Raw genomic sequence first — 25,273 nt, 5'->3', positions numbered from 1 at the left:
CAGCTAGAAAGTTAGCAATCAATTTAGCAATTTTTTTCTACTAAAATTTTAGCAAAATAGCAAAATGTGTCCTGACTGAATGTTTACTAATTTTCAAGCAAACAAAAACCTTTGTTTGCTAACATTTTAGCAAAATTTATTTTTCTAACGTTTGCTAGAATTTGAGTAAAATCCAAAATTAAATTATTTTCAATGGAAAGGTTTTCAAATATTAAAAAGTGAGATTTGATTTTTTATCTTCTCTTTTATTTTTGTTCGCATCACTCCGCGAGTTTCGAAAAGTGTATTCCATCATCGCGTTCTTGAAGCTTTTACTATACATCTCCACCAATGAAATCTGAAAAACAGAAATAATTTAGTTAAGTGCATTTCATATTAGGATCTTATAGAATAGAAATAAAACTATAATAGGTAGACAGTCTATTTTTTTTGCTAGCTCATAGTAAGAAACACTGACCACCAACAGGTAAACCACACCACCCGGCGGAACCACTACTGCTGCTTCCGGGTTCGGTTTTGCGCTTCACACTTTTCTCCTCCTTTCTGGTTATCGTGTACCGGTATGTGCAGTGTTAGGATTCCGCGATTTTCCACTGATTACCGAACCGGTAACCGTTCCGCTGGAGGGAGAATGCGGCTACTTCTGCAGCATTCCCTAACACGAGCTGCTGTTGATCCTGGAAAAGTTCGGAAACCTGGTTAGTCGATGCCGATTTGAGGATTGGAAAGCTTAATATTTCTGTTATTTTTTCCTTTTAACCACTATTTTATGTACTACTTACCAAATTCAAATTCAAATTAAACGACGAAAAACCGAGGAGCGGAACAAAAATCTTTTTACCCGCGCGCGGTGCAAAACAAAAACAAGAATAATCTGACAGGTTCCCGCCTGTGTCGCCTTTCTAAAATTTGAGCACATAAAGAACGTGGTTTGAGCACAGGCTAAAAGTTTGAGTCCATGCTACTTCAAATGCTTAAATTAGTAGTAAATTGGTTATTTTTACTCAAATTGAGCAAAAGTCATGACAATTTGGGAAAGTGCTAACTCGACAGTAAAAAAAAAATTTTGCTAACGGAAAGCAACAGCTCATTTTTGCTAAGTGGAGCCTCGAAAGTTTTGTGTGTAGGGACTTTAGGCTAACAACCTACTGCTCCCGATTTAAAATTGTTACGGAATCCGAAAGAAATGACCGACCTGGAACTTTGGCGACGACTTTTAGCATGAAAACACGGACACGAATTGGAACTTGGAATGTTTTAACCCTTGCCCAACAAGGCAAACTGGAACAACTTGCTAGAGAGGCTAGCCGCCTCAAGCTTGAAATTCTGGGACTGAGCGAAGTCCGTTGGCCTAATACTGGAGAACACAAGACACAATCCGGGCAAGTCCTGCTTTACTCTGGCATACGAGGAGAACATGCTACTCGGGAACGAGGAGTTGGTTTCCTGTTAAGCCCGCAAGCCTACGCGGCCCTCATTAGATGGGAACCGATAAACGAAAGAATAATCGTAGCCAGATTTAGAACACGGGTTAGAAACCTTACAATGGTCCAGTGTTATGCGCCAACTGACGTTGCCGACTTGCAGGAGAAAGAGCAGTTTTACAGTCAACTGAACAGCGTGGTTGAGAGAATTCCGAAGGGTGACATTCAAATCCATTTGGGCGACTTCAACGCAAAAATTGGCTCCGACAATCAGGACCTTGAGCGCATCATGGGGCGCCATGGCCTAGGACAGATGAGCGAAAACGGAGAGCTGTTTGTAGAATTTTGTGGCAACAACAACATGGTGATCGGTGGATCGCTCTTCCCCCATCGACCAGCACATAAGGTCACTTGGGTATCCCGAGATGGCCGAACAGAAAATCAAATTGACCACATCTGCATCAGCCGAAAATGGAGAAGGAGCCTTCTTGATGTCCGCAACAAGCGAAGCGCAGACATTGCATCTGACCATCACCTCGTCCTTGGCGAGATACGACTGAGAGTTGCACGTGTCCAACGGCGCGAGGAGAAAGTCGGGTGTCGATACGACGTCCGCCGGTTGGAGAATCCAGAGGTGAAAAGGGCATACGTTGAACAGCTAGAATCCCGAGCCTCGGAGCTGCCGACAGACGGAACAGTCGAAGAACAGTGGTGTGGAATCAAGAATGCCTTTATCACGACGAGCCATGGTACTCTCGGTAAAGTTTGTGGAAGAAGGAGTGAATGGATGACGGATGAAACTTGGAGGATGGTCGATGATCGGAGAAAGGCGAAAGTCGGAATTGAGCAGGCATGTACCGGGTCAGCCAAAGCAGCCGCCCGCTTACGATATGCGGAGCTGGAAAAGGCAGTTAAACGAGCTTGTAGACGAGACAAGAGAGCCTGGACAAACTCCCTAGCCGAAGAGGGAGAAAGAGCCGCCGCCAATGGAGATATCCGATTACTTTATGACATTTCTCGCCGCCTCACTGGTGCAAGGACTAATGCAAGAATGCCGCTAAAAGACCGAGCAGGTCAGTTATTGACCGATCGAACAGATCAGCTCAAACGATGGACTGAGCACTTCGAACAACTCTTCCGAGTCACGAATAGCGATGGCCAACAGAATCTGCAGCTCGAAGCGCCAACAGTAAGTCGCATAAATGGCGTCAACTCGGAAGCGCCTTCGCTGGCTGAAATAGAAGCGGCAATCAAAAACATGAAATCCAACAAAGCACCTGGGATCGATTGCATCCCTGCTGAAATGCTGAAAGCCGACCCTGCCCTATCAGCACAAATGTTGCACCGTCTTTTCGCTGACATCTGGGATACTGCAACATTCCCGGCCGACTGGATGCAGGGTATCCTCGTAAAGGTCCCGAAGAAAGGAGACCTGACAGAGTGCGGTAACTGGCGAGGCATAACGTTGATCTGTACAACCCTCAAAGTACTCTGCAAAGTGATTCTGAACAGGATCCAGGAGAAAATAGACGCTACACTCCGACGGCAACAAGCTGGATTCCGATCCGGACGATCATGTGTGGACCACATCACAACGCTACGAATCATACTGGAACAAATCAACGAATTTCAGGACTCTCTTCTGCTGGTGTTCGTTGATTTCGAAAAAGCATTCGACCGACTTAACCATGAAAACATCTGGGCGGCTCTAAGGCGACGAGGGGTCCCAGAGAAACTAGTCCATCTCATCGAAGCACAGTATGAGGCATTTTCGTGCAAGGTCTTGCACGACGGTGTCTTGTCCGAACCAATCCCGGTAACTGCTGGAGTGAGACAAGGATGTATTCTATCACCGCTACTTTTTCTTATCGTAATGGATGAGATTCTGATTGGATCGATTGACTGTGCACCGAACCGAGGATTGCCGTGGAATCCTTCAACAATGGAGCAACTGAACGACCTTGATCTGGCTGACGATATTGTTTTGCTCGCCCAAACACAACCAGATATGCAGAGCAAACTCGACGACCTCACCGAAAGTTCCAAGGCAGCAGGTCTCAAAGTCAATGTCGGAAAGACCAAGTCGATGGAGATCAACACAGGAAATCCCTCCAGTTTCATGGTAGCTGGGCAACAAGTTGAGAAAGTGGAGTGCTTCCAGTATCTTGGTAGCCAGATTACGCCTGATGGTGGTACCAGAAAAGACATCGAAACACGGATCAGAAAGGCCCGATTTGCGTTTGCGACTCTCCGAAACATCTGGCGGTCACGCCAGATCTCTCTACGAACAAAAATCCGAATCTTCAACTCAAACGTCAAATCCGTATTGCTGTACGGGTGCGAAACTTGGTGCACATATGCGGTAACGACGCGAAAACTGCAAGTATTTGTAAATCGCTGCCTGCGGAATATCATCCGCGCTTGGTGGCCTGGCAACTGGATCTCGAATGAGGAACTACATCGCCGGTGTCATCAAAAGGCGCTGGAAATCGAGATTCGGGAACGTAAGTGGAGATGGATTGGGCACACGCTGCGAAGAGATGAAAACGAGATTTGCAGAGAGGCGCTAGATTGGAATCCAGAAGGTCATCGAAGAAGAGGCAGACCCAGAAATTCGTGGCGGCGAAGCCTAGCCGCTGAAATCCGAACTGTCGACGGAATCTTGACTGGGACCAGGTGAAGACGCTGGCTCCGGATCGTCAACAGTGGAGGTCTTTTACCACGGCCCTATGCACCGGAGGATCGGCGCGGGATCATTAAGTAAGTAAGTAAGAGGTGATCTGTATTTTAGCGATGAATAGAACGATCGATGATCGGTTAAGTCCAGTAGCAATCAATAACAATACCTGATCGCTGTACGTTCAGTTGCGAAGTGCAATCAGGAACATTCATTGAAAATGAGTGATTTTCGGAACACTAATTACTAATTAGTACTACATTAGTACTACTAATCACCAACCTTATCTCACCACAAACAGGTACCATTGCCGTTGGACCGTGCAACATCGTGTCCAAACGCGCAATCAAGTACCTAGGGGTGATAATTGACGACAGGCTCAGTTTTACGAGCCATGTCGACTACGTGTGCAAGAGAGCGGCAAAGGCCACGGCCGCACTCACACGGATGATGTCGAACTCCTCGGCCTTCCAAAGTAGCAAAAGGAGGATCCTGGCAAGTGTGACCACATCGATCTTGCGGTACGGAGCAGCGGCCTGGAGGCAGGCCCTAGGAAGAAACTGTAACCTGCAGCGACTTAGCAGCGTTCAGCGGCTGATGAACCTGCGGGTTATCAGCGGATACCGGACCATGTCGTCCGAAGCCGCCTGTGTAGTAGCGGGTGTCATGCCCATCTCGGTTTTGCTTGAGGAGGATGTCTATTGCTACGACAACAAAGACACGCCCAATGTACGAGATCTCACCAATGAGGACTCGATGTCCAACTGGCAGCAGCTGTGGGACAGGTCAACGAAAGGAAGGTGGACCCATCGTCTGATCCCGCACATCGGGAGCTGGATAGGAAGAAGGCACGGTGAAGTGGACTTCTATATGACGCAACTTCTGACTGGTCATGGATGCTTCATGAAGTACCACTATTGGTTTGGACGTGTGGCTTCGCCATATTGCCCAGATTGTGGTGACGAAGAGGAAACACCCGAGCATGTGGTGTTTGTTTGTCCGAGGTTTGCGGTGGTACGTACTTCCAAATTTGCCGCCTGTGGACCCGACACGAGAGCAGATAACGTCGTACGGAGGATGTGTGCGGATTCCAACACTTGGCATGCGGTCAGCGATGGGTTCACCCGGATCATGACTGCCCTGCAGAGGAGCTGGAACCAACGGCAGTCCGCGAACGGTGTAGGATGACTCCATCGACGGGGAGCATCTGAGTAGTGTGCGTCCGATCCCTTGATCGAAGCTACAAAGATAAGGCAACATCTTCTGCGTAGCCGAGGTCAGGGGTGCGCCGCGAACGTGTGTAGGATACCCCAATGTCGGGGGGTATCCGAGTAGTGCCGCTTCCTAAGAGGGAAACTGCGGGGATAAGACTTTACCTTCCTCGTAGCTGATCTCGAGGGAAGAGGGTTAACCACTGTCGGGGGATACCCACGAATAGAGAGGCTTTCGACGCCGGGCGAGCCACTCGAGTCGGTGTAGGATGTCGTCACCGTCGGGAAATACCCGAGTCGTAGTGTTCCAAGTCCCGGTCGGTCGGAGTAGACTGACCCCATCGACGGGGGGCTGTCGAGTAGAGTGCGTCCGACCCCACGGTTTGAAGCTACAAAGATAAGACAATACCTTCTGCGTAGCGGATGCCGTGGGTGCGCCGCGTTCGTGCGTAGGATGCTCCACCTTCGGGGAGTATCTGAGTAGGGCGGTTCTCAACGACAGAAGCTGCGGGGATAAGACTTGACCTTCTTCGCAGTGGAAATCGTTGGGAAAGGGTTATTCCACGTTCGGGGAATACCCACGGGTAGAGTGGCTCTCGACGCCGGGTAAGCCATTCGAGTCGGAGTAGGATGACGTCTTCGTCGGGAACAGGCGTGAATCTAGGATAAGCTGCTCTCGATCAGGCACACGACGGGCAAGGTGGCAAACCTCGAACCCTTAAGATAAGAGGTCGGGCCTCAAGTCGTTAGAGGAGAAGTCAGGTGGTCAACCCGAGTCTTTATGATGAGGGTCGGGTCTCGAGTCGTAAGAGGAGGGATCAGGCCCCCTTATCAACAAGAGGAGGGGTACCCATTGTACCCATGGACCCAGAGTAGCAAACTGGGGGGACGCGGTGGCTCGTCGTGCCTTGGAATACAATCCGTAAACCGGGATTTACCACTTGTGGTTACCAACTAAAAAAAAAGCACACACACACACCTTCAAAATGAGGGGTGTTCAGGTTTTTTAAATGCAAAATTGAAAGAAACACGTCAAGTTGATATTGACCAAATTTTGACCGTATCACCCTTTGGTTTGGTATTCGTTTTTCATCGAACTAGAGCATAATGATACTTAAATGAAACTTAATATTACTCGGAAAAAATGCATAACTAAATTATGGTATTATTTTAGCACCGATTGCTGATTTTGGCGACTGTTTACTATCGATTTAGGCTTCAAAGTCTGCTCCTGCTGATATCATATTTTGAGCATAACTCAGACCATGTTCTTCTTAGATTTTTTTTCAATTTCACTTTTGAATTCAGTGCCTGATTTTACATAAGAAACAAGAGTCAATCAAAAAATTTGCGATTTTATTTATTGCGTAAACTACCAATGCAATGGTACCAATCTTGGAGATACGTTGAAAAAATGTTAGGAAAATCATTCCATACAAATATGGACCAGTCTAACGCCCATATGCCATTTTTAGCATTCGATTTTCTCATAACGTAAGCTGATTCACATATCAATATATTTACTCAAGCAGAGTTTCTAAATTTCACTGAAGCAATTAGAAACATTAACAACTCAGAAGAAACAGAAACAACTCCGTTCTCAACAAATTATGTGTAAAAGATACCAAACCTTATTCATACCTGATAGAAGCAGTGGAAATTCCTTTCCCCACTTTGCTGCTGAATGACCCGGGATTTTTCGAGCAGATAGTTCGTTATCACACCTCCAACCGGGTCCCCCTTATAGTCGAACTCGATGTCCATGTACTTCCCGAAACGGCTACTGTTGTCATTCCGGTTCGTCTTGGCATTTCCGAAGCATTCCAGAATGGCATTACTCTGGATCAGGACATTCTTAACTCTGTGGATACGAAGGGATGAACGCAGGTTGTAATGAGTTTGTCGAACAAAAATTTCGAATCAAGCGTCAGAACTAACAGCTTAAATTGCATGATAGACAGAAAATAATATTCCTTGCAGATAAAAGCACAGAACAGAATCGTTTTAGATTTCAAATTCCACGTAAAAAACATTCACTTTCAATTTCCAACCCATAATGAACCGTAAAGTAGGTAGAGTAAATGTTGCCATGCCTTCGATGATCCCCCCGGATTAGAATCCCCATCGGAAAAACTTACCGCTCGATTTCGTTCTGCTTGCCCTGGTTCGTGACGGCTGCGATGTACTTCATGATGATTTTGGACGCTTCGGTTTTGCCGGCCCCAGATTCGCCGGAAATCATAATACACGTGTCCTGATTGCGCTGTTTCAGGACCCGATAGGCGGCATCGGCGATGGCGAAAATGTGCGGTTTGTTCTCGAATAGCTCCCGGCCTTTGTAACGGCTGATCTGTTCCGGTCCGTAGATATTCATTTCCCGGTACGGGTTCATGGAAATGCATACCTCCCCGATGTATGTGTAGATTATACTTGCCTGGAACCTGTAACAACAAAAAGGGGAAAATTTACTTTACTTATCTTCGTGGAATCGAGCTGGTTATGTTCGTAACGAGTCTCGGCTTACTCCCCCACTAGTCGTCCTCTCTTATTTGGCTTGTTCATGTGAGTTGATGATTGGGTTTACTGGAAAAGGGTATGGCGGCCAAGTAGTACGAATAATATTCATTAATTGTGAGGATTGTTATCAGTTTTTTTTTTGGAAAAAGATCTGTTCTCATTATTTTTTCAGTAAATGAATACTGATTGAGCAAAATTTATGATTTTTGGGTTTCGAATGGTTGATATTGATTGCATTAAAATAACCTAAGATTATGTAGGTTAAATTATGTGATGATGTAAAAAATCCGGATAAATTCTAGACTTCATCCTCGGTGTCTGGACAATCTTTCATGCTGCATTTAGAGGAATTGCGAAATAAATAATAAGATCCAGATTCGATTTCAAACGAACACACAAAACTTTCGAGGCCGGAATTTAGCAAAACTTTGCTCAAATTTGACCAGCTAGAAATTTAGCAATCAATTTAGCAATTTTTTTCTGCTCAAATTTTAGCAAAAAAGAGAAAAATGAGCCGCCGGCATTTTTTACTGAAATTTTAGCAAAAACCGCTGGAAAAGATCGCGCAGGATCTGAAATTTCATTTTTTTGTTTTTTTTTCTGCAAATTTAGAGGGAATATTTGATCATTAAATAGAATGCATGGATAAAATCACTTGAATTTATTTTTTAATACTTTTTAAAACATTTTTTCACTAACACTTTTCACACAATTTGAGGTAATTTTCTGGATCCTACACACAAAACTTTCAAGGCCGGAAATTAGCAAAATTTTGCTCAAATTTGACCAGCTAAAATCTTAGCAATCAATTTAGCAATTTTTTCGAACTAAAATTTTAGCAAATGAGAGAAAAATTTAGCCGCCGCAATTTTTGCTCACTTTTCTAGCAAAAACCGGAGAAAAAGATCGCCCAACCTGAAATTTCCAAATTTATGGTTTTTTATCTCTAGTGATTAGGGGGAATGTTTGATTATTAAATACAATACTCAAATTTCATTCACTTTTAATTTATTTTTCACATTTTTCTTAAAAATTTTGACACTTTGTAGAACAGAAGTTCCGATCTTGGGGACGCACCTTCCGAGGAGCGCAATGCAATGCCATTCTTATCAACGAGTGCACTAAGTTGTGTGTCGGATGGAGCTCGTTGAGTTTTCAGTCTCGGCCATTTCCATTTACAGATTTTTGAGGATTTCTTTTTGAAGTTGTAACCTGGTAGAAAAATAATAAACAATTTTGAATTTAAAAATTTGGAAAATCTGTTTAATTTATAATTGACCTTACCTATACGTTTCCGGCGTCGATGAGGCTAGTATATCGTAGTTGACTTAGCCATCTTTAGAACCACCAGAATCGAACTTTCGGAACCGCGCTAAATCGTGTCAGTTTGTTTTTTTCCTCCCAACACGCGGCGGCTGCTGTCTGTACACAAAGCGGCTAAAAAACTTTCGTTTTACTTAAATCAAGCAAGATAAACTTTAAAATTACTAAAATCAAGTAAATTTAGCTTTTTGCTAACTCGACGGTAAAAAAATATTTTTGCTAACGGAAAGTAACAGTGAAATTTTGCTAAGTGGAGCCCCGAAAGTTTTGTGTGTAGGAACGCACCTTCCGGATAATTAAAACCCAAGCGACCGATCGTCATTCATGCACCGATGATTGTGCCAGGTGCAGCGCGTTGAATTTCCAGCTATCCACTTCCGAACTGTTGCAGAAAAACCCGTCGGTTTCGCCGGAATTTGTAACCTGCTGGAAAAAAAACAAACAATTATGCAATTTGAAAATCGGAAAATCCGTACACTTCATGATCGACACTAACCTGTGCGCATCCGGAATTGATTTGGCTACCATTTTGCCACCACATGCAAGAACCACCAGCATCGCGCTTCCGGAACCGCACTTTATCGCGTCAGTTTGTTATTTGCGTCTGCCAACTGGCGGCGGCTGCTGTCTGTAAACAAAGCGGCTAGAAAACCTTTCGCTTTACTAAAATCAAGTAAAATCGCCATTTTAATTACTAAAATGAAGCAAATTCCGCTTTTTGCTATCGCGTTAGTAAAATAACCCTTTTTGCTAATCGGAAGTAACAGCGAAATTTTGCTAAGTGAAGCCTTGAAAATTTTGTGTGAAGAATTTGATTCACAGTTTAAAGTTTACAATTTTAGATTAAGAATGGAATAATCATATTATGATTTTTGGAAGCAAAATATACATACAGATATTTAAAATTCTTACTTTTATCAAAAACTAGCGGACCCGGTGTGCTTTGCTACACCTTGTAAAATTGGTGAAAATTTTAATAATGATAAGTACATTTCTTCAAAAATGTCTTAACCCCTTGAAATGAAAGCTGAAACTTCAGCTGTAAATTACAAAATTTTCTTTATTTTTTTTCTTTTCTAAAAGCTTGATCTAAAATTTTTTTTTCCAATCATAACTTTGAATCTTTGGAAGACTTTGGTTTTTATATTCATTCATAACAGGCCCGTGTGAAGGGCCCGTCCATGGGGGGTTTTCGAAATTCAAATTGAGCTTGAAACAATAACTACACCAAAAATGCGCAATAAATCCGGTAAGTCAATAAAAAATATTCAAAATTATGTATTTTGTTGTAAATATTAAAAAAAAAATTTCAAAAACATTGAAGTTTTGCTTCAAATTTGCTACATGTAATCATTTTTTAAATTTTTCATAGATTTAATAAAAAATCATGCTCGATTCGAAAAAGGTGATTGAAAATAATAAAAATACGTGAATCGTTTGTAAACTTTAAAATGCATATCAAATGGTTTAGAATTTCAAGCTCTAAATATTTTTTCGCTGCCAATCAAAATACTGAGTCCTGACAAGGATAAAACGTCGAAATTATGTTTTTCTTTTTAAAAATTAATAAATATTTTGTTTTTAGAAAACATAAATTGAGAATTACAAAACAAACAAACTAATAGACTAGTTCACTTTTCGGCTTTTTTCGCTGATCACAACGCCACTTACAGGGTTTGATCCTCATTCATTTTCAAGAACTCTGGCCGAATTTGAGCTCATTTGAGTAAGTTTCCAGCGTGCGCTAGAAGTTTTATTGAAAAAAGTCAATTTTTCTGGAAAATTTTCGTAGATGTGTTCTAGCAAGCTGTTGTTAATATAAAATGATAATTTTATAGTGCTCGGTGATTGGTATGACAAGCATTCGTATGGACCTGTTTTAGATAATTGACTAAATCAAACCGAAAAAATTTTAAAATTCATAACCTACCAACTTTTACATAAAATTTACTTACAAGTTAAGAGCTTAAAATCAGTAGTAAATAGAAAAAAAAATATTTTCGATATAAACTTTTCATAAAAAGATAGCCTTTTTTATAACCTTTAATTTGATGTGTAACACTTAATTATCGCAACAGTACAAGCAAAGATATGTAAACATTCACATCACATTCTTTGAATCATAATGTTGTCTCCATTCAAGTTTTAGCATCATGCAACCTGCAAAACGTGGCATCAAGAGGACTTGCTTACAACTTGATCAAAGCGCGCACTTTTTTTAACTCCTGGCCCCGTCATGGGGTACTTGATTGAATAAAATATCCTTTCTTGTGCACAAGTTGGTGTGGAGCAAACTTGAATGAAAAATATTTTATCAAATCAAATTTGTTGCATAGATATTTGAATAACTTTGCTAGCACTCTTGCGATCATTAAGTGTTATACATCAAATTAAAGGTTATAAATAAGGCTATCTTTTTATGAAAAGTTTATATCGAAAATATTTTTTTCTATTTACTACTGATTTTAAGCTCTTAACTTGTAAGTAAATTTTCTGTAAAAGTTGGTAGGTTATAAATTTTTATTTTTTTTCGGTTTGATTTAGTCAATTATCTAAAACAGATCCATACGAATGCTTGTCATACCAATCACCGAGCACTATAAAATTATCATTTTATATTAACAACAGCTTGCTAGAACACATTTACGGAAATTTTCCAGAAAAATTGACTTTTTTCAATAAAACTCCTAGCGCACGTTGGAAACTTACTCAAATGAGCTCAAATTTGGCCAGAGTACTTGAAAATGAATGAGGATCAAACCCTGTAAGTGGCGTTGTGATCAGCGAAAAAAGCCGAAAAGTGAACTAGTCTACAAACTAATCATTAAATATATCAAAAAATTAAAATTGTTCTCCCACAATTTATTTGACAATTAAAAAAAAACTATACAAAAAAATTCGGTAAAGTTATTTTAAAATACGAACAATTATAAAAATCAAAAAGATATGCTTTTAAGAAGAATTTTTTTTCAATAAAACTTCTTACGACTTCAAAAATTAATTCATAGAATTCAATTGATAGCTAAAGAAAACAGCACTTTATGCCTTTAATAATTTGGTAGATTTCGATTTTTCCTGAAATTTACTAAATTTCCTGTATCTTTACATAGATTTTGTCAATTGCCTCTAGTTTTGGTTTTATAGAGTTTATAAGTTTAAAAATGAATCAGTGTTGGTTGAAATCAATCATTAATAACTGATTAACTAACAAATCTACATGAAAGAACAAAAAATGACTCTGGATTTGTTTACCTTATTCGACTAAGAACGAAAAATATTTTGATCATGATGATGATGAATAATCTCAAAACAATAAATTTAACAGTTTTTTAAAAATTGGAGAAATATCATAACAATACAAAGGTTTAATAGAATTGAATATTTTTGTTGAAGCCTGCAAAATTATTTATTTTTTACTTAAAAGATATCTAAAATTGAATTTTTGTTGAACATTTGTAAAAATTCCTTTTTAAACAGAAAACTTATCAACATTTTTTCACAGAAGTCAAAATAACTTGTGGTTTTAGAAAAAGTTGATGATTAAATTTAAACCTTGATTGGTTTTTTTTGTAAAGTTTTAAAGTTTTAATTCCGATTTTTCTAAAATGATTTTTACACATATAAAGATTATATCAAAAAAGAAAAGCTGATAGAAGAAAAAACAATAACTGCACATTTCGATGTAATTAATTTAATGAAAATCAGCTATAAAGTTCTTTGCACTTCGGAAAGATGTGAATTTTGTGGCCTTGTGTAATTTATAAAAAAAACCCTTTGAATGTGGAGTTGAGTATTAGAAGAACAAGAAACACAAAATAAAATTGAAGCTAAAATTTGTTTCTTGGAGAATATTTGTAATTCGCAGGAAATTTGTAATGACCTTTTTTTTTTTTTATTAAAAGTGATTAATAATAAAATTGAAGTGGAAGTTTTTTTTACCCCTAAACCCTAAAAAGAAACGTTAAATTTACCTGTATTTTCATGTAGCTTCTCGTTACGTGAATTTTTGCTTGGTTTACGTGAAGCACTTGGGAGTAAATAAAAATTCACTTGATCCTTACGTGAAATTCACACAGTTGAAAGCTGTCAAAACAAAGACACATTCCATTTACGTGAGAATCCAGTGATCCGTCAAGTACAGAGGGATTTTGTGCATTCTATGTGAAGTTCACGTAAACTTGAATGGCTCATTCACGTAAAATCTGTGTGAAGGAATACTGTTCTCAATATGGCGTGGATCCGACAGTTGGTGCATGAAGAAAAAAAATCTGATAGATGGAGAAGCTGATATTTATTTCGTAAGTAATAAAAATTTTGTTGTGTGGTCGCTATTTACATTTTGGTTTTTTTTCAACAGGATTGAAAATTGAGGCAGCTGAAACGGATAAGCAACCGACATATAGGCAAAACAAATGCCAATTTTCGAAGAATTTGTGATTGATAAACTGAATTGTAAAAAGAGTCTGGAAATGGAAAATGCATTTGTTATGCAAGAGCAAGTGTAATTTTGTCGAACAATAAAGATAACTTTCACAATCAAAACATTTTTAGTTAAAATATCTGTTCAGTCCACCAAGCCGACTGAAGAACGGGAGAAACCAAGAGAATGGAGAAAATCCGATGCGCGACGCCCGAGTAGCGAGCGCTATAAAAACAAGCGGTCGCGCTCCTGTCGGGTGAGAACTTAGAACCACCCTCAATTTCAATTCCCCAAAAAGACGCTTACAAATGGACTTCAAACCAAATCCAACTTGCTTGGGATATCGCGTGGAACCAGAATAGAAATGCCAAATTAAGAGAGGTGAAAAATTCCACGACAAACTGGGTTGACCAAAAAAAGAGAGCCGACAGAATAGTCCTAACCCGATTGCGTATTGGGCATACACGTCTCACCCATTCACACCTTTTTGATCGTACAGATCCACCCATTTGTCCCTCCTGTAATGTCCAAACAACAGTTAAACACCTCCTATTAAGCCTACCCGCTATTAAGCCTACCCCCATTCTGATACCTGATACCTGATAAACACCTCCTTACAAACTGCACTGCGTATTCCCAAGCAAGGGAGAATTATGAATTATGAATTAGAAAAAAGTGTAAATAGTTCAAGAGAAAATAAACAATGAAGCAGCAGTAAATCATCACGGTCTCTTCGCTCTGCTCCCACTCTTGTTCCGATTCTGAAATCAATCGGCTCTTTTCAGAGCCCGCATTCGAAAGATTTTGGATCTCGGTCAACCAGGCGACCGCGACCCCCCCCCCCCCAGCCTTGGCCCCCAGACAGCGTTCTAACAACCTGCTTCCACTGGTGGGACAACCATGCGTGGTTGTCCCTTGAGGTCCAATCCCACGAGGGGTGCGGACAAATGTGCCACACCAGTGGTAGTTTGCCAAGCCCTCACAACTAGAATACAGTCCACACGGAACATATGGTCCTTCGAACCGGATGTAGAAGCCGGTACCTCCGTCATGAGTTTGAGTGAGAGTGGATCGGAAGCAAGCAGTTGCGAGTGGAGCAAAGGGAAGCTAAGTTCGAGAAGGAAAATGGCATCAACGATAGCAGATAGGAAGATTCCGAGTCAACCAAGTAGGAACGAAGCACTTGAGTTGCTGTTCTACACACGTGGCTTGGCACAACGCAACGTGCTAACCATCCTGAAGAAGGCAGAAGAGGGCAAGGCTGAGTTTACACCAGCTCAGCTACGAGTGTACCAGCGGAGTGTGGACAGATCTAAGGCAGATTTCATCAAGCTGCAGTGCGAAATCATCGGCCTGTCACCACCAGACAACAACCAGCTCTACAGCAACAGTTTGACAGAAGCCAGCAACCGTTGGTCATCATCAAATATTCATCATCGAATATTCCACCGAGGCATTCCAACGAGAGCAATCAACCCGAGGAAGCGAGCCCAGAGCCATAAGTATCGTCAGCCCAGTTTCAAAAATCAGCGAGTGAACCAGTGAGCAGCGGCGTGTCTCCAAATGCCCCGCCTTCCAATGGTCCAGCTTCGAAAAACATATTTTCTGGCGCGGAGTACTCGTAGCTGAACTAGGTTTAGCTCAGCTTGGTCTTTTCTGGTGCGGAGCATTTCATGTTTGTTTATTTGGTAACAAATCAACGGATCACATGTTGTGGTCATGAAAAGCCATTGGACTGTAGGGGCGGCGCTTGGAAAACTAACCACCGATGGGACTCATTCCCCCCATGAGATTGAGCCTCTCCTAGACAATCTCTGTTGTTGTCTCACCGGTGGAGGCAAGTCCTCGGACTGTACATGGGGCCAAGGCCGGTCGATCACTGTCACCACAGTGATCGCGAACTAAACTCTTCTAAGAGGGGGGGGGGGGGGGGGCTCTGATAAGAGCCGATTGGACCGGAAGCAAGCGAGGAGGAAGCACAGAGGAACAACAACTTTTACTCGCGATGGAACATTCTAGTTTATTCTCTCGGTTTACTATTTACACTTGTTTCGTCCTATGCACTGTTGCTGGCACGCAACTTTTGCCTCTGCTGGTGGTCTAGGATTAGACCATTCTAGGATTAGACCATTCCTGGCTGGTTCGCCTCCTCCTGTGTCGACCACTCCACTGGACCGATGTTGCCGCGATGATGGTTAAGAACAAATTGATGATGCAACGCGCGGTAGCTGTTTGCTACCTGAAATTCACGTAGGTTTCACGTGATTTTCATGGTGGCAAAAATCCATGCTCATTTTCACGTAGCGTTCATATGAAGAGTTTTTTCGGTGTATGATTATTAAAAAAAATAAATAGGTTCTCAAGTAACGAAAATATTATAATTTATAAGTACAGGAAAATAAGCTGTTATGATCGTTAAAGCATCTTGATCTATCATGTACGTACTGAATCATTATGTACACATTGTTCCTAATTATTTTTCTTTAAAATCAATTTAAAAAGTTATTTTTACTTTTACTTGTTAACTCGGGGCAATCAGAGCACCATTGATAGAGCATGATGAGTATTTTCTGCCGTAAAATCAAGCAGCGAACTCAACTCGATGAAGTCAACTCAATTAAAAAGCTACAGCTCGACAGATTTTATCTGACGAGTTGGCTTAGTGGTAAGGTACCGGAGAGGTAACTCAGAAGACTCGAGTTCGATCCCTGGTCGAGGCGAATTGTTTTTTTTCCTTTACTATTCATGATTGATTATTTTGATTGTGACATTATACGGCTAGTAGCATAAACCACCAAACAAAGCACCAGAAAAGTAATGTATGAGTGTGTGTGAATTGTTTGTATTCTACAAACACACATACCATAAACTGGGGGAACATTGATCACTTTTTAATTCATTTTGAATATTTTGGAAGGGGTTGCTTTTTTGTAACACTAAAAAGTTTTAAAATACCGACTGAGGTAAGGAGTATAAAGCATGATCATTGATAGCAGAATATTATAGCGCCAGCACTAAACTTTACTTCGGAAGTCCGGACTTCCGATCCCCAACTTACTTCCGAACTTTTGACAGTTGTGTTTAAAAAATAACAGTGTACTATATGCAAGGTTGCCACACATAAATGTGTATCCACCAGAGTATCTCTAAATACATAAAGCGGGTCACAGACTACACAACATTGGTACAAATGCGATGAAATTTTGTAGCTGTGAACACGATTTGCATCGTGTATGGCACTGCTTGTATCATCGTCCAAACGGTTTGAGTAAAATCGGTCGGGATCGAAATATTTTGTACAAACCACCCTCTGCCGGGGTTGAAAGGTTTTTTTTGTTGTTTTTGCTGTTACTGTTTTCGCCAGCAATCGTTTATGTTCGCGTGAAATATACTCTTACGGGCAAGAATGAGATACACAAACGATTCAAATGAATTTGTGGCAACGTTGATTTTATGTGAATTTGGCGCACGCTTAAATAAAACGACTCAAATGTTTTGGTCGGAAGTCAGCTATGATGCCAGTTCACCAAAGACGTTTATAAAATTTTTATCTTAACGCACAATATTCAAACGACATTAGTGGCTATAACTAAATGTTTGTTACAAAACCAGATTTCATGTTTCGGGATAACTTTGTTCATTGTGGTTTAAACGTATCTCAACATCTTCAAAATTATTGATTTGATGACAATTAGCACAGAAAGCACATTTAGGGGCATAAATTATAAACATTTCTCAATATTTTTTGGCCTCAAAAACAAATGAAATTTTACCTCCATGCAGTGCCCTAGGTCCTCCCACTGTTCCTATGTTCTTTTTTTTTATTCAAACTTATCCATTTTATAGGGTTTTCAGCCATTTGTTTTATACAGGCTTTTTGAAAGAAAATGTCTGTTTTTTCTAAATATCCAAGAAACTATCTTAAAATAACCATATAAATAACTCTACAACTTTACTTATACAAAGGAAAAAAGTTAAACTGTCATACAACACTACCCAATTGCTTTTTAATGCTATCATTTTATCAGGAGAGGTGTTTGTTTGTAATTCTTCGAAAAAAAAAACAGATATTTTCAAACTTTAAAACTACATTTTAAGTAATATAAAAAAATCTCTAACTACAAACCAAATTTAGCCTATTCAAAACTCAATTTGTAGGCTTTCAAACGTAGAAAACAGTTTTCGGATATTTTACTTCAGACTTAGTTATACAATTTCTAACACACATACAGGACCTCAGCGAGACTTCACGTTCCTTTGAAGATATCTAAATTCTACTTAAGACTAAAGCGTACATTTTTCAAGGATATGATGGCTAGCATCTTACTAATGCTAACACCACCAGCCCACACAAATAGTACTTTGTATACCGTGACCGAGACTCGATCTCATGACCTCATGATCTCATGACATTTATATTTTATTAGAGTTTAAAAAATCTTTTGGTATTTAAACCCATCTTAAAATTTTTTCAACAATTTTTTCAATCATGTAATTCATTGATTTTTATGCATTGATTTTTTACGCAGATTATAAAATAAACATGTTCACGTGTGGACCATTGACAGACTATTATTCCACATTTCCCGCGCTATTAAATGAATAAACGCCAACGCAACGTTTTGCGCGTTTTCCCAAAGCAAAGTATTACTCAGACCGAGGTGATTAATATTCAAATCAGTGCTATAGTATCATAACATTCGTCATCCGTTGCTGTTGAGGTCATCTTATATATGCCAAGACGATATAATTGAGAGCTTGATTTCTCTATGAGGTTTCAGTTTGTTGAATTCTCGTCTCGAATTTTGAACCCTTATTTTTTCATATTGATTCTCGAGTATCGATTTTGCTTCGAAATCGCCTAATTGGCCAATGAATTGCTGTAACGAGTTCAGCTAACTTATACCTTAAACCACACTGTTGAGTTCTTATTTCTGATTGATAACATCTTATCTTTTTGCAGCGTGAATTTCATGACTGTGGATGGATGAGCTCATGGCATTTTTTTATTGAGTTATTTTAAACTGGTGAATCAGTTTGAGCTATTCCATCATCATTATTTATTAATGGTTCTTTGTTGTTTATTTAAATTTACTTACTTATTTGTTTGTAAATTTTGAATCTAAATTTCGCATCTTAAAATTCTAGTAACAAATTATAATAAACCACAATATTTTATCTGAATTTTGAATAAGGTACATAGATATAAATTCAAAAACTGAAAATTGAATTTACTTGAAACTGAAATATGAATTCAGATTCGTTATCTGAATCTGAAATGTAATCACGAATCCTAAGTCTTGAGTAAAAATCTTGAACCAAATTTTTAATCCCCGCTTAAAAACCTGTTCATTATTGGTGCTTGTTAATTATTGGGTTTCAATGAATCATTAAAATAAATTATTCATTTGTAACAAGTGGCTGTTGTTTTGTTCACTGAAGTTTAAAATTCACCTTAGCTCTCTTGTGAAAATTTATCTCAACTAGGATTAGGTCACTAATAATACGGACTCTTTGGGGTATCTTGAAATTTTCCACACATTTCGCTCAAGAGATTGATACTGGCAGATGGGGGTGATGATATCAATGGATCTTGTTATCAGATCCAATCAAAGTGGAATCGAAGCCGTATATACTTACAATAAGGTTTCCAGAATTTTTAGCGAATAATTCCGGGCAAAATCCGTGCATTTTTCAATGAAATCCGGGCAACCGGGTCGGGCCGGACTATTCTCAAGATTTGTATTAAATATACTCGGACAAACCTAGATAAAACCGGGCAATCTGGAAACCCTAATTTACAAAGATATTTTCTATAGCTTTCTGTGAACTACATACTTCTATGAATGTACCTCGAAGCTACGAAGTTACGACAATTCGATGAGAACACCTTGTAGATAAGCCGTTCCTTGAAAATTCCATACGAGCTCTCTACAGGAATGGCTCATACCTACTTATGTGTACTTGGCACGTTTACTCGAAGCCTGGTGTGTTTGTTTAAAAAAAGTCTAGGAAGGTGCTTATCTTTTTTCTTTGCTGGTAGATATTTATTCCAAGTCAGAAACAGAACACTCGAATGGTAACAGCGATTGTTATTTTGCTAACAAATCAATCAGCAATATTATTAGCTGAGCTCAGAATCAGAGTTAAAATGACAATGTTTTTCGAATTTCGATTTGTAATTATGAAATTCGACATTCAAATTAAAGCATGTTATTTGAAATGGATAATCTAAGCATATTGGCAAATCACCTCAGTCAGATCCAGAGTTTGCATATACAGAAGCGTTTTATTAAATCTGTTATTTATTCAGACGAGATGGTAAATCTGATAAAAAAGTTTGGATGGAATTTCTTCTTTAAAAAAATGATTTACACGTGTTTGATTCCTGCAACGAGTTAATCAATTCAAGGAATTTTCTTTGCATCCCATGCAGCCAGTGTTGTTGGAACCCTTTGGTCGTTTTTTCGGGCAATTGTTAATATTTTTTGCAGTTGGGTTGAGAATATTGATAAACGATAAACAAGTAATTTTCTCTGTCATTAATCGTTCAGTTATTGTTTTTAATTATCGATGTGATTCGAATACTTTTTACAGGCACCTCATGAGCCGCATTTTGCCATTAACAAAATTTGCCTAGTGGCGAGGACTAGGTTCGATATGAAAATTCGTCGAAATGCCCTTCAAATGTGTTTTTTGTGCTTATAATACGCAATGTATTATTAATTTGCATGAAATTGGAATAGTTTGGCATCCTGAATGCTGAAATCATAAAGCCACACCAAGCTATTCAAAACATGATGCTAAACATTATTTTTTATGGCAAATAACATCAAAACACATTAAAATCAAAATATAAAAACAAGAAACTAGAGAAAAATCTTGAAAATATTATTAAAAATGACGAACAAATAAATTAATATAAACATTATTTTAATAAATTCCATTTATTTTTGGGTGGCAAAGCACACCGGGTCAGCTAGTAAAATATAACCAGTAAATATTTAACTAAATTGCATAAAAACGACGCAAAGTTGGACCGAGGTTGCTCCAGAAAATTTGTGTGATTTATCACTCTTTACAACTTTCTAAATCGTATTAAAAAACTCGATTGACAGTGGATTGTAGCCTTTATTACAGCCTGTAAATTATATTTTGATACATATGACACAAAAAAATAAAAAAATTAAAGAATTATTAACTCTGAATAATGAATGACTAAAGAATTTCGAACATAGCAAACCCAAAATGGATTTATGAAATGAAGATTCAAAATTGTTCATAGGATAAAAGTATTTTAAAATAATCAAAATTTCCATTTAAGAACATAGTTTGCAACTTATTGGAGATTTTTTAATTACTGGATTCTGGAATATCTTGTGTGATCCCGTTTCTATGACTTTATAATCCCACTCAATTTACTCTTTTTGGAGTCACAGCATACGGTCACTATGGAAAAGGTATAAAAATAAAGAATACAACTTTGTTAGTTTTTTTCATTTTTGTCAATTTTTTAATTTTTTTTCAATTTAGTCTATTTTGTAAATTTTGTTGTTTGTTTTCAATTTTCTCAATTTTTCAACTTTTGCTACTGCCAATTTGGCCAATTTCGTGAAATTTTCCATTTGTTTCATATTTGACAATTTTGTCATTTTCGTAAATTTTGTAAATTCAGTCAATTTTGCCCATTATTTTAACTTTTTAAATTTTGTCTGTTGCCATTTTAAGGGTTTTGTCTGGAATCAACAGAGTGTTTGGGCTGTTTATTGTAGTGAAAAAGGATTTATGATTTTTTAGATTTTTAAAGATTTATTCAAGTGTCGTATTCCGTTTATGAAAATGTACCTCTGAAATGTCAGCCGTTCTGTGAGTTTTCGTGAATTTTTGTAAAACTTTTTTTTTTCCCTCGGCTTGTCTTGCAAGCACCTTCCCATAACAAAATATTACCCAATAATTATTAAAAAATAACATATTTTAATAACACGTTGTAAATTATATGCATGTTCCCAAAAGCTTCCCAAACGGTCTAAACTGTACTATGAAGGACTTGATGGCGCTACTGTTTGGTTATTATCTTTCATTTAGCAAGTGAGATTTAGGATTGACTCCCAACCCGTCATCGTCTTTGCTACACTGAAAATCGAAAATACCCAAACTTGAGAACTGCCACCCCCCAAACCTGAGTTCAATATTGACAACTTATGTTTGTGAAAAAATCACAGCTTGGAAATACGCCAAACTTGTCCTTCAAGCGGAGAACTGTTTTTTGGGGGGGTTTTTATTGTGAGCAAATCCGATTCTATTACCTCATCATGGCAGATTTAGGTTTGGGGGGTAAGTTCAAAGCGGAGAACTGTTTTTTTGGGGGAAATCTTTTATTCCCTCTTCATTCGCAGGAAGTCTCGCTTATATGATGATGTAGTTGCCTCTCTCAACAACTCTCCGATGGTTGAGCGGTTAGCATCCTGAGATGGTAATCGCAGTACCTGTTCCGACGCAGTCACAATGAACAGCGGTCCACAACAATTAATTACGATAAAATACGAAGACATCAATGAATTACAAAGAAAATACGAAAAAATACTATAAAATACGAATGTTAAGTGAAATAGCTTTAAGGGAAGAAATTCTATGTTAATATTATCTACACACAAACATGAATTTCACCGAACACAATTTCACACAACACACAACACAAAACATTGAATTGACAACACTGCCCAAGCAACCAAAAGTCTCATATCTACTTAAACTCGTTCCTCCAAAGTTCGAATTTCGCTGAATAAAGGTTTCAAAGGGAATTGGTACCAAATTTTCTCGAATGTGAGCATGAAAGTTACAAAAGGTTCCTCAAATAGCCTTCTATAGACTTGAAGTTCCAAAAAGTTCTTCAAATAGTCTTTTTTGTGACATGTCAATCGCACCCACACAGTATAAAAGTTACAAATTAGGTCTCAAATAGCCTTCAGTGAACTTCAAGTTCCAAGAAGTTCCTCAAATAGCCTTTTCTGTGACATATCAATCGCATCATTCAGAATAAAAGTTACAAATTGGATCTCAAATAGCCTTCTATGGACTAGAAGTTCCAAAAAGTTCCTCAAATAGACTTTTTTGAGACATGTCCGCCATTTCATGAAATTGAAATGTGAACGAACATCACAAAAGGGCATATAATAAATAAATCATCATTGGTTTGGCATCACTCGCCGAAGGCGGTCGCGTTTTTATCGCTGCTAGTGAAAAAAAAAAACAATTTCGTCGAAAGAGTGGTTTCAAAGTTTATTTTTGAAGTGCGACTACAATAAAACCGTGGGTGCAATATTACACCGATTGGAAAAGGATTATTCCTTACCAGCAGCCGGATACATCCGAATAAAATCTCCCGCAGCGCCGGTTGGATCTTAGCGGAAGCCCGAATAATTCGGACTTTGATTGCCGTTGTCGGGGAACCAACTCATCCTGGTGACCACAATTGTTGACCATCTACGTCCTGATCAAGGCGGACAGGCAGTACGGACGGACGGACATCCGATCGAAAGAAAACCACGTGGCGGTCGGCCATTGTTGACGTTAGATATTTGGACCATCGCAGACACTGAAGGAAACCGTCGTTTTCGAATTAAGAAACAAGTTTGTAACTTCTTTTTTTTTCTCTTTTCCTACCCTATCATTTTCACTATTATATTTTGAATTTTCAGTGCTTCGTTCAAATTTTGAAAACGGAAGACACTAGTGTCTCCGTTGATAAAAATGGACGAAGGCGGGGGGTTAAACGCCTCAACCGAGGACGATGAGAATTCAACCTACGAGAATGAAGAGCATTTGGAGGATACAGATGATGCTGGTCCCTCAAATGCGATCCATTCTCAGGTGGGTGGTAATTCTTCATCGCCCTCGGTTAAGAGTGGAACAACCCGGCTCCGAAAATACACAGAGGGCTCATCTCTCACTGGACCTTGGGTGGTTTTCATCCGGCCCAAAGTAAATGGTAAGCAACTAAATGTGGTACAGATCACCAAAGATCTGGCGAGGTGGCCCTCTGTATCTAGTATTACTAAAGTACGTCCGAACAAGCTGCGCGTTGTTGTGGCTGACCGGAAAGCCGCAAATGAAATTGTAGCCAGCAATTTCATTAACCTTGAGTACCGTGTTTACATCCCCTCTCGAGACGTAGAGATCGAGGGCGTGATCACAGAGATGAGTCTCAAGGAGGAGTACATTAAATCCAACGGCGTTGGTAAGTTCAAGAGCCTTGATTCGACTTCGGTTGAAATCTTGGATTGTCGCCAACTCAGAACTACCACCGTCGTTAATGGAGATAAAAGGTACACTCCTTCAGCCTCATTTCGTGTTACCTTCGCAGGTACCGCCCTCCCTAACTACGTCTTGATTGACGGAGTTTTGAGGCTTCCTGTGCGGCTCTTTGTGCCTCGACCGATGCAATGTAAAAATTGCATAAAATTGGGACACACAGCGTCCCACTGCTACAACAAGACGCGTTGTCCCAACTGTGGGGAGACTCATGGGGAAGGAGCGTGCTCAGCAATAGAGCAGAAATGTGTCTATTGCGGGGGCTCACCCCATGATATCTCCCTGTGCGAGGCATTCAAGAGCCGCTGGGATAAACAAAGGCGCTCTTTGAAGGAACGGTCAAAACGTTCCTATGCCTGTACAAAAAATAATACGGGATGTGCCTCCAGATAGGTGTGGTATGGATTCCAGCTTTTCGATGGTCGAATTCTCACTTGCCCTCCTCTCTTGCAACAATTCAGCTCCGGGTATTGATAAAATCAAATTTAACTTGTTGAAAAACCTTCCGGACGCTGCCAAATTTCGCTTGTTAAATTTATTTAATCAATTCTTGGAGCATAACATTGTTCCCCAAGAGTGGAGACAAGTGAGAGTTATCGCTATCCAAAAGCCCGGAAAACCAGCGTCCGATGCGAATTCGTACCGTCCAATAGCGATGTTGTCTTGTATACGCAAATTGATGGAGAAAATGATTTTGTTTCGTTTGGATAAATGGGTTGAAACAAATGGTCTCCTTTCAGATACTCAATTTGGGTTTCGAAGGGGCAGAGGGACAAACGATTGTCTTGCTTTGCTGTCGTCAGAGATACAAATGGCGTACGCAAAACGTGAGCAAATGGCTTCAGTGTTTCTGGACATAAAGGGAGCTTTTGATGCAGTTTCAATAGAGGTGTTGTCAGACAAGTTGCACTCCCGGGGTCTGCCTCCTCTCTTGAACAACATCTTATACAGCTTGCTTTGTGAGAAACATCTGAACTTTGCTCACGGAGATATTGCAATTAGAAGAACCTCTTACATGGGCCTCCCGCAGGGTTCATGTTTAAGTCCACTTTTGTACAACTTTTACGTAAGTGACATCGACAGTTGTCTCTCTGAAGGCTGCACTCTAAGACAACTTGCAGATGACGGCGTGGTGTCTGTCACAGGATCTTCCGAGTCTCATCTGCACAGACCTTTACAAGATACTTTAGACAGATTGTCTTCCTGGGCTTTAGGGCTTGGGATTGAGTTTTCCCCTCAGAAAACGGAGATGGTGGTTTTCTCTAAGAAACATAGACCTGCTCAACCTAAGCTTCAACTCCTAGGCAGAACGATCACTCAATCGAGGTGTTTCAAGTATCTTGGGGTTTGGTTTGATTCCAAGTGTACCTGGAGAGCCCACATTGAATAT

The 25,273-nt window shown here is 39.5% G+C and overlaps 1 protein-coding gene across 6 annotated transcripts in view; it reads right to left on the bottom strand.

Annotated features, from left to right (window-relative positions):
• Positions 1–25,273, bottom strand: part of LOC129743796 (unconventional myosin ID) — a 94,638-nt gene that overhangs the window by 23,487 nt on the left and 45,878 nt on the right. For all 6 annotated transcript variants that reach the window (XM_055735991.1, XM_055735992.1, XM_055735987.1 and 3 more), the window contains exons 3-4: positions 7,451–7,753; positions 6,954–7,173 (exon numbers count right to left, since the gene is read on the bottom strand). In XM_055735991.1, coding sequence (XP_055591966.1) covers positions 6,954–7,173; positions 7,451–7,753 — 523 coding nt within the window. The remainder of the gene's footprint in view (positions 1–6,953; positions 7,174–7,450; positions 7,754–25,273) is intronic.

Source organism: Uranotaenia lowii, chromosome 2, assembly GCF_029784155.1.
Source record: "Uranotaenia lowii strain MFRU-FL chromosome 2, ASM2978415v1, whole genome shotgun sequence".
In the NCBI taxonomy this organism is placed as follows: Eukaryota; Metazoa; Arthropoda; class Insecta; order Diptera; family Culicidae; genus Uranotaenia; species Uranotaenia lowii.
Note: the sequence above shows the minus strand (reverse complement) of the source record. Positions and strands in the feature narration are given on the sequence as shown.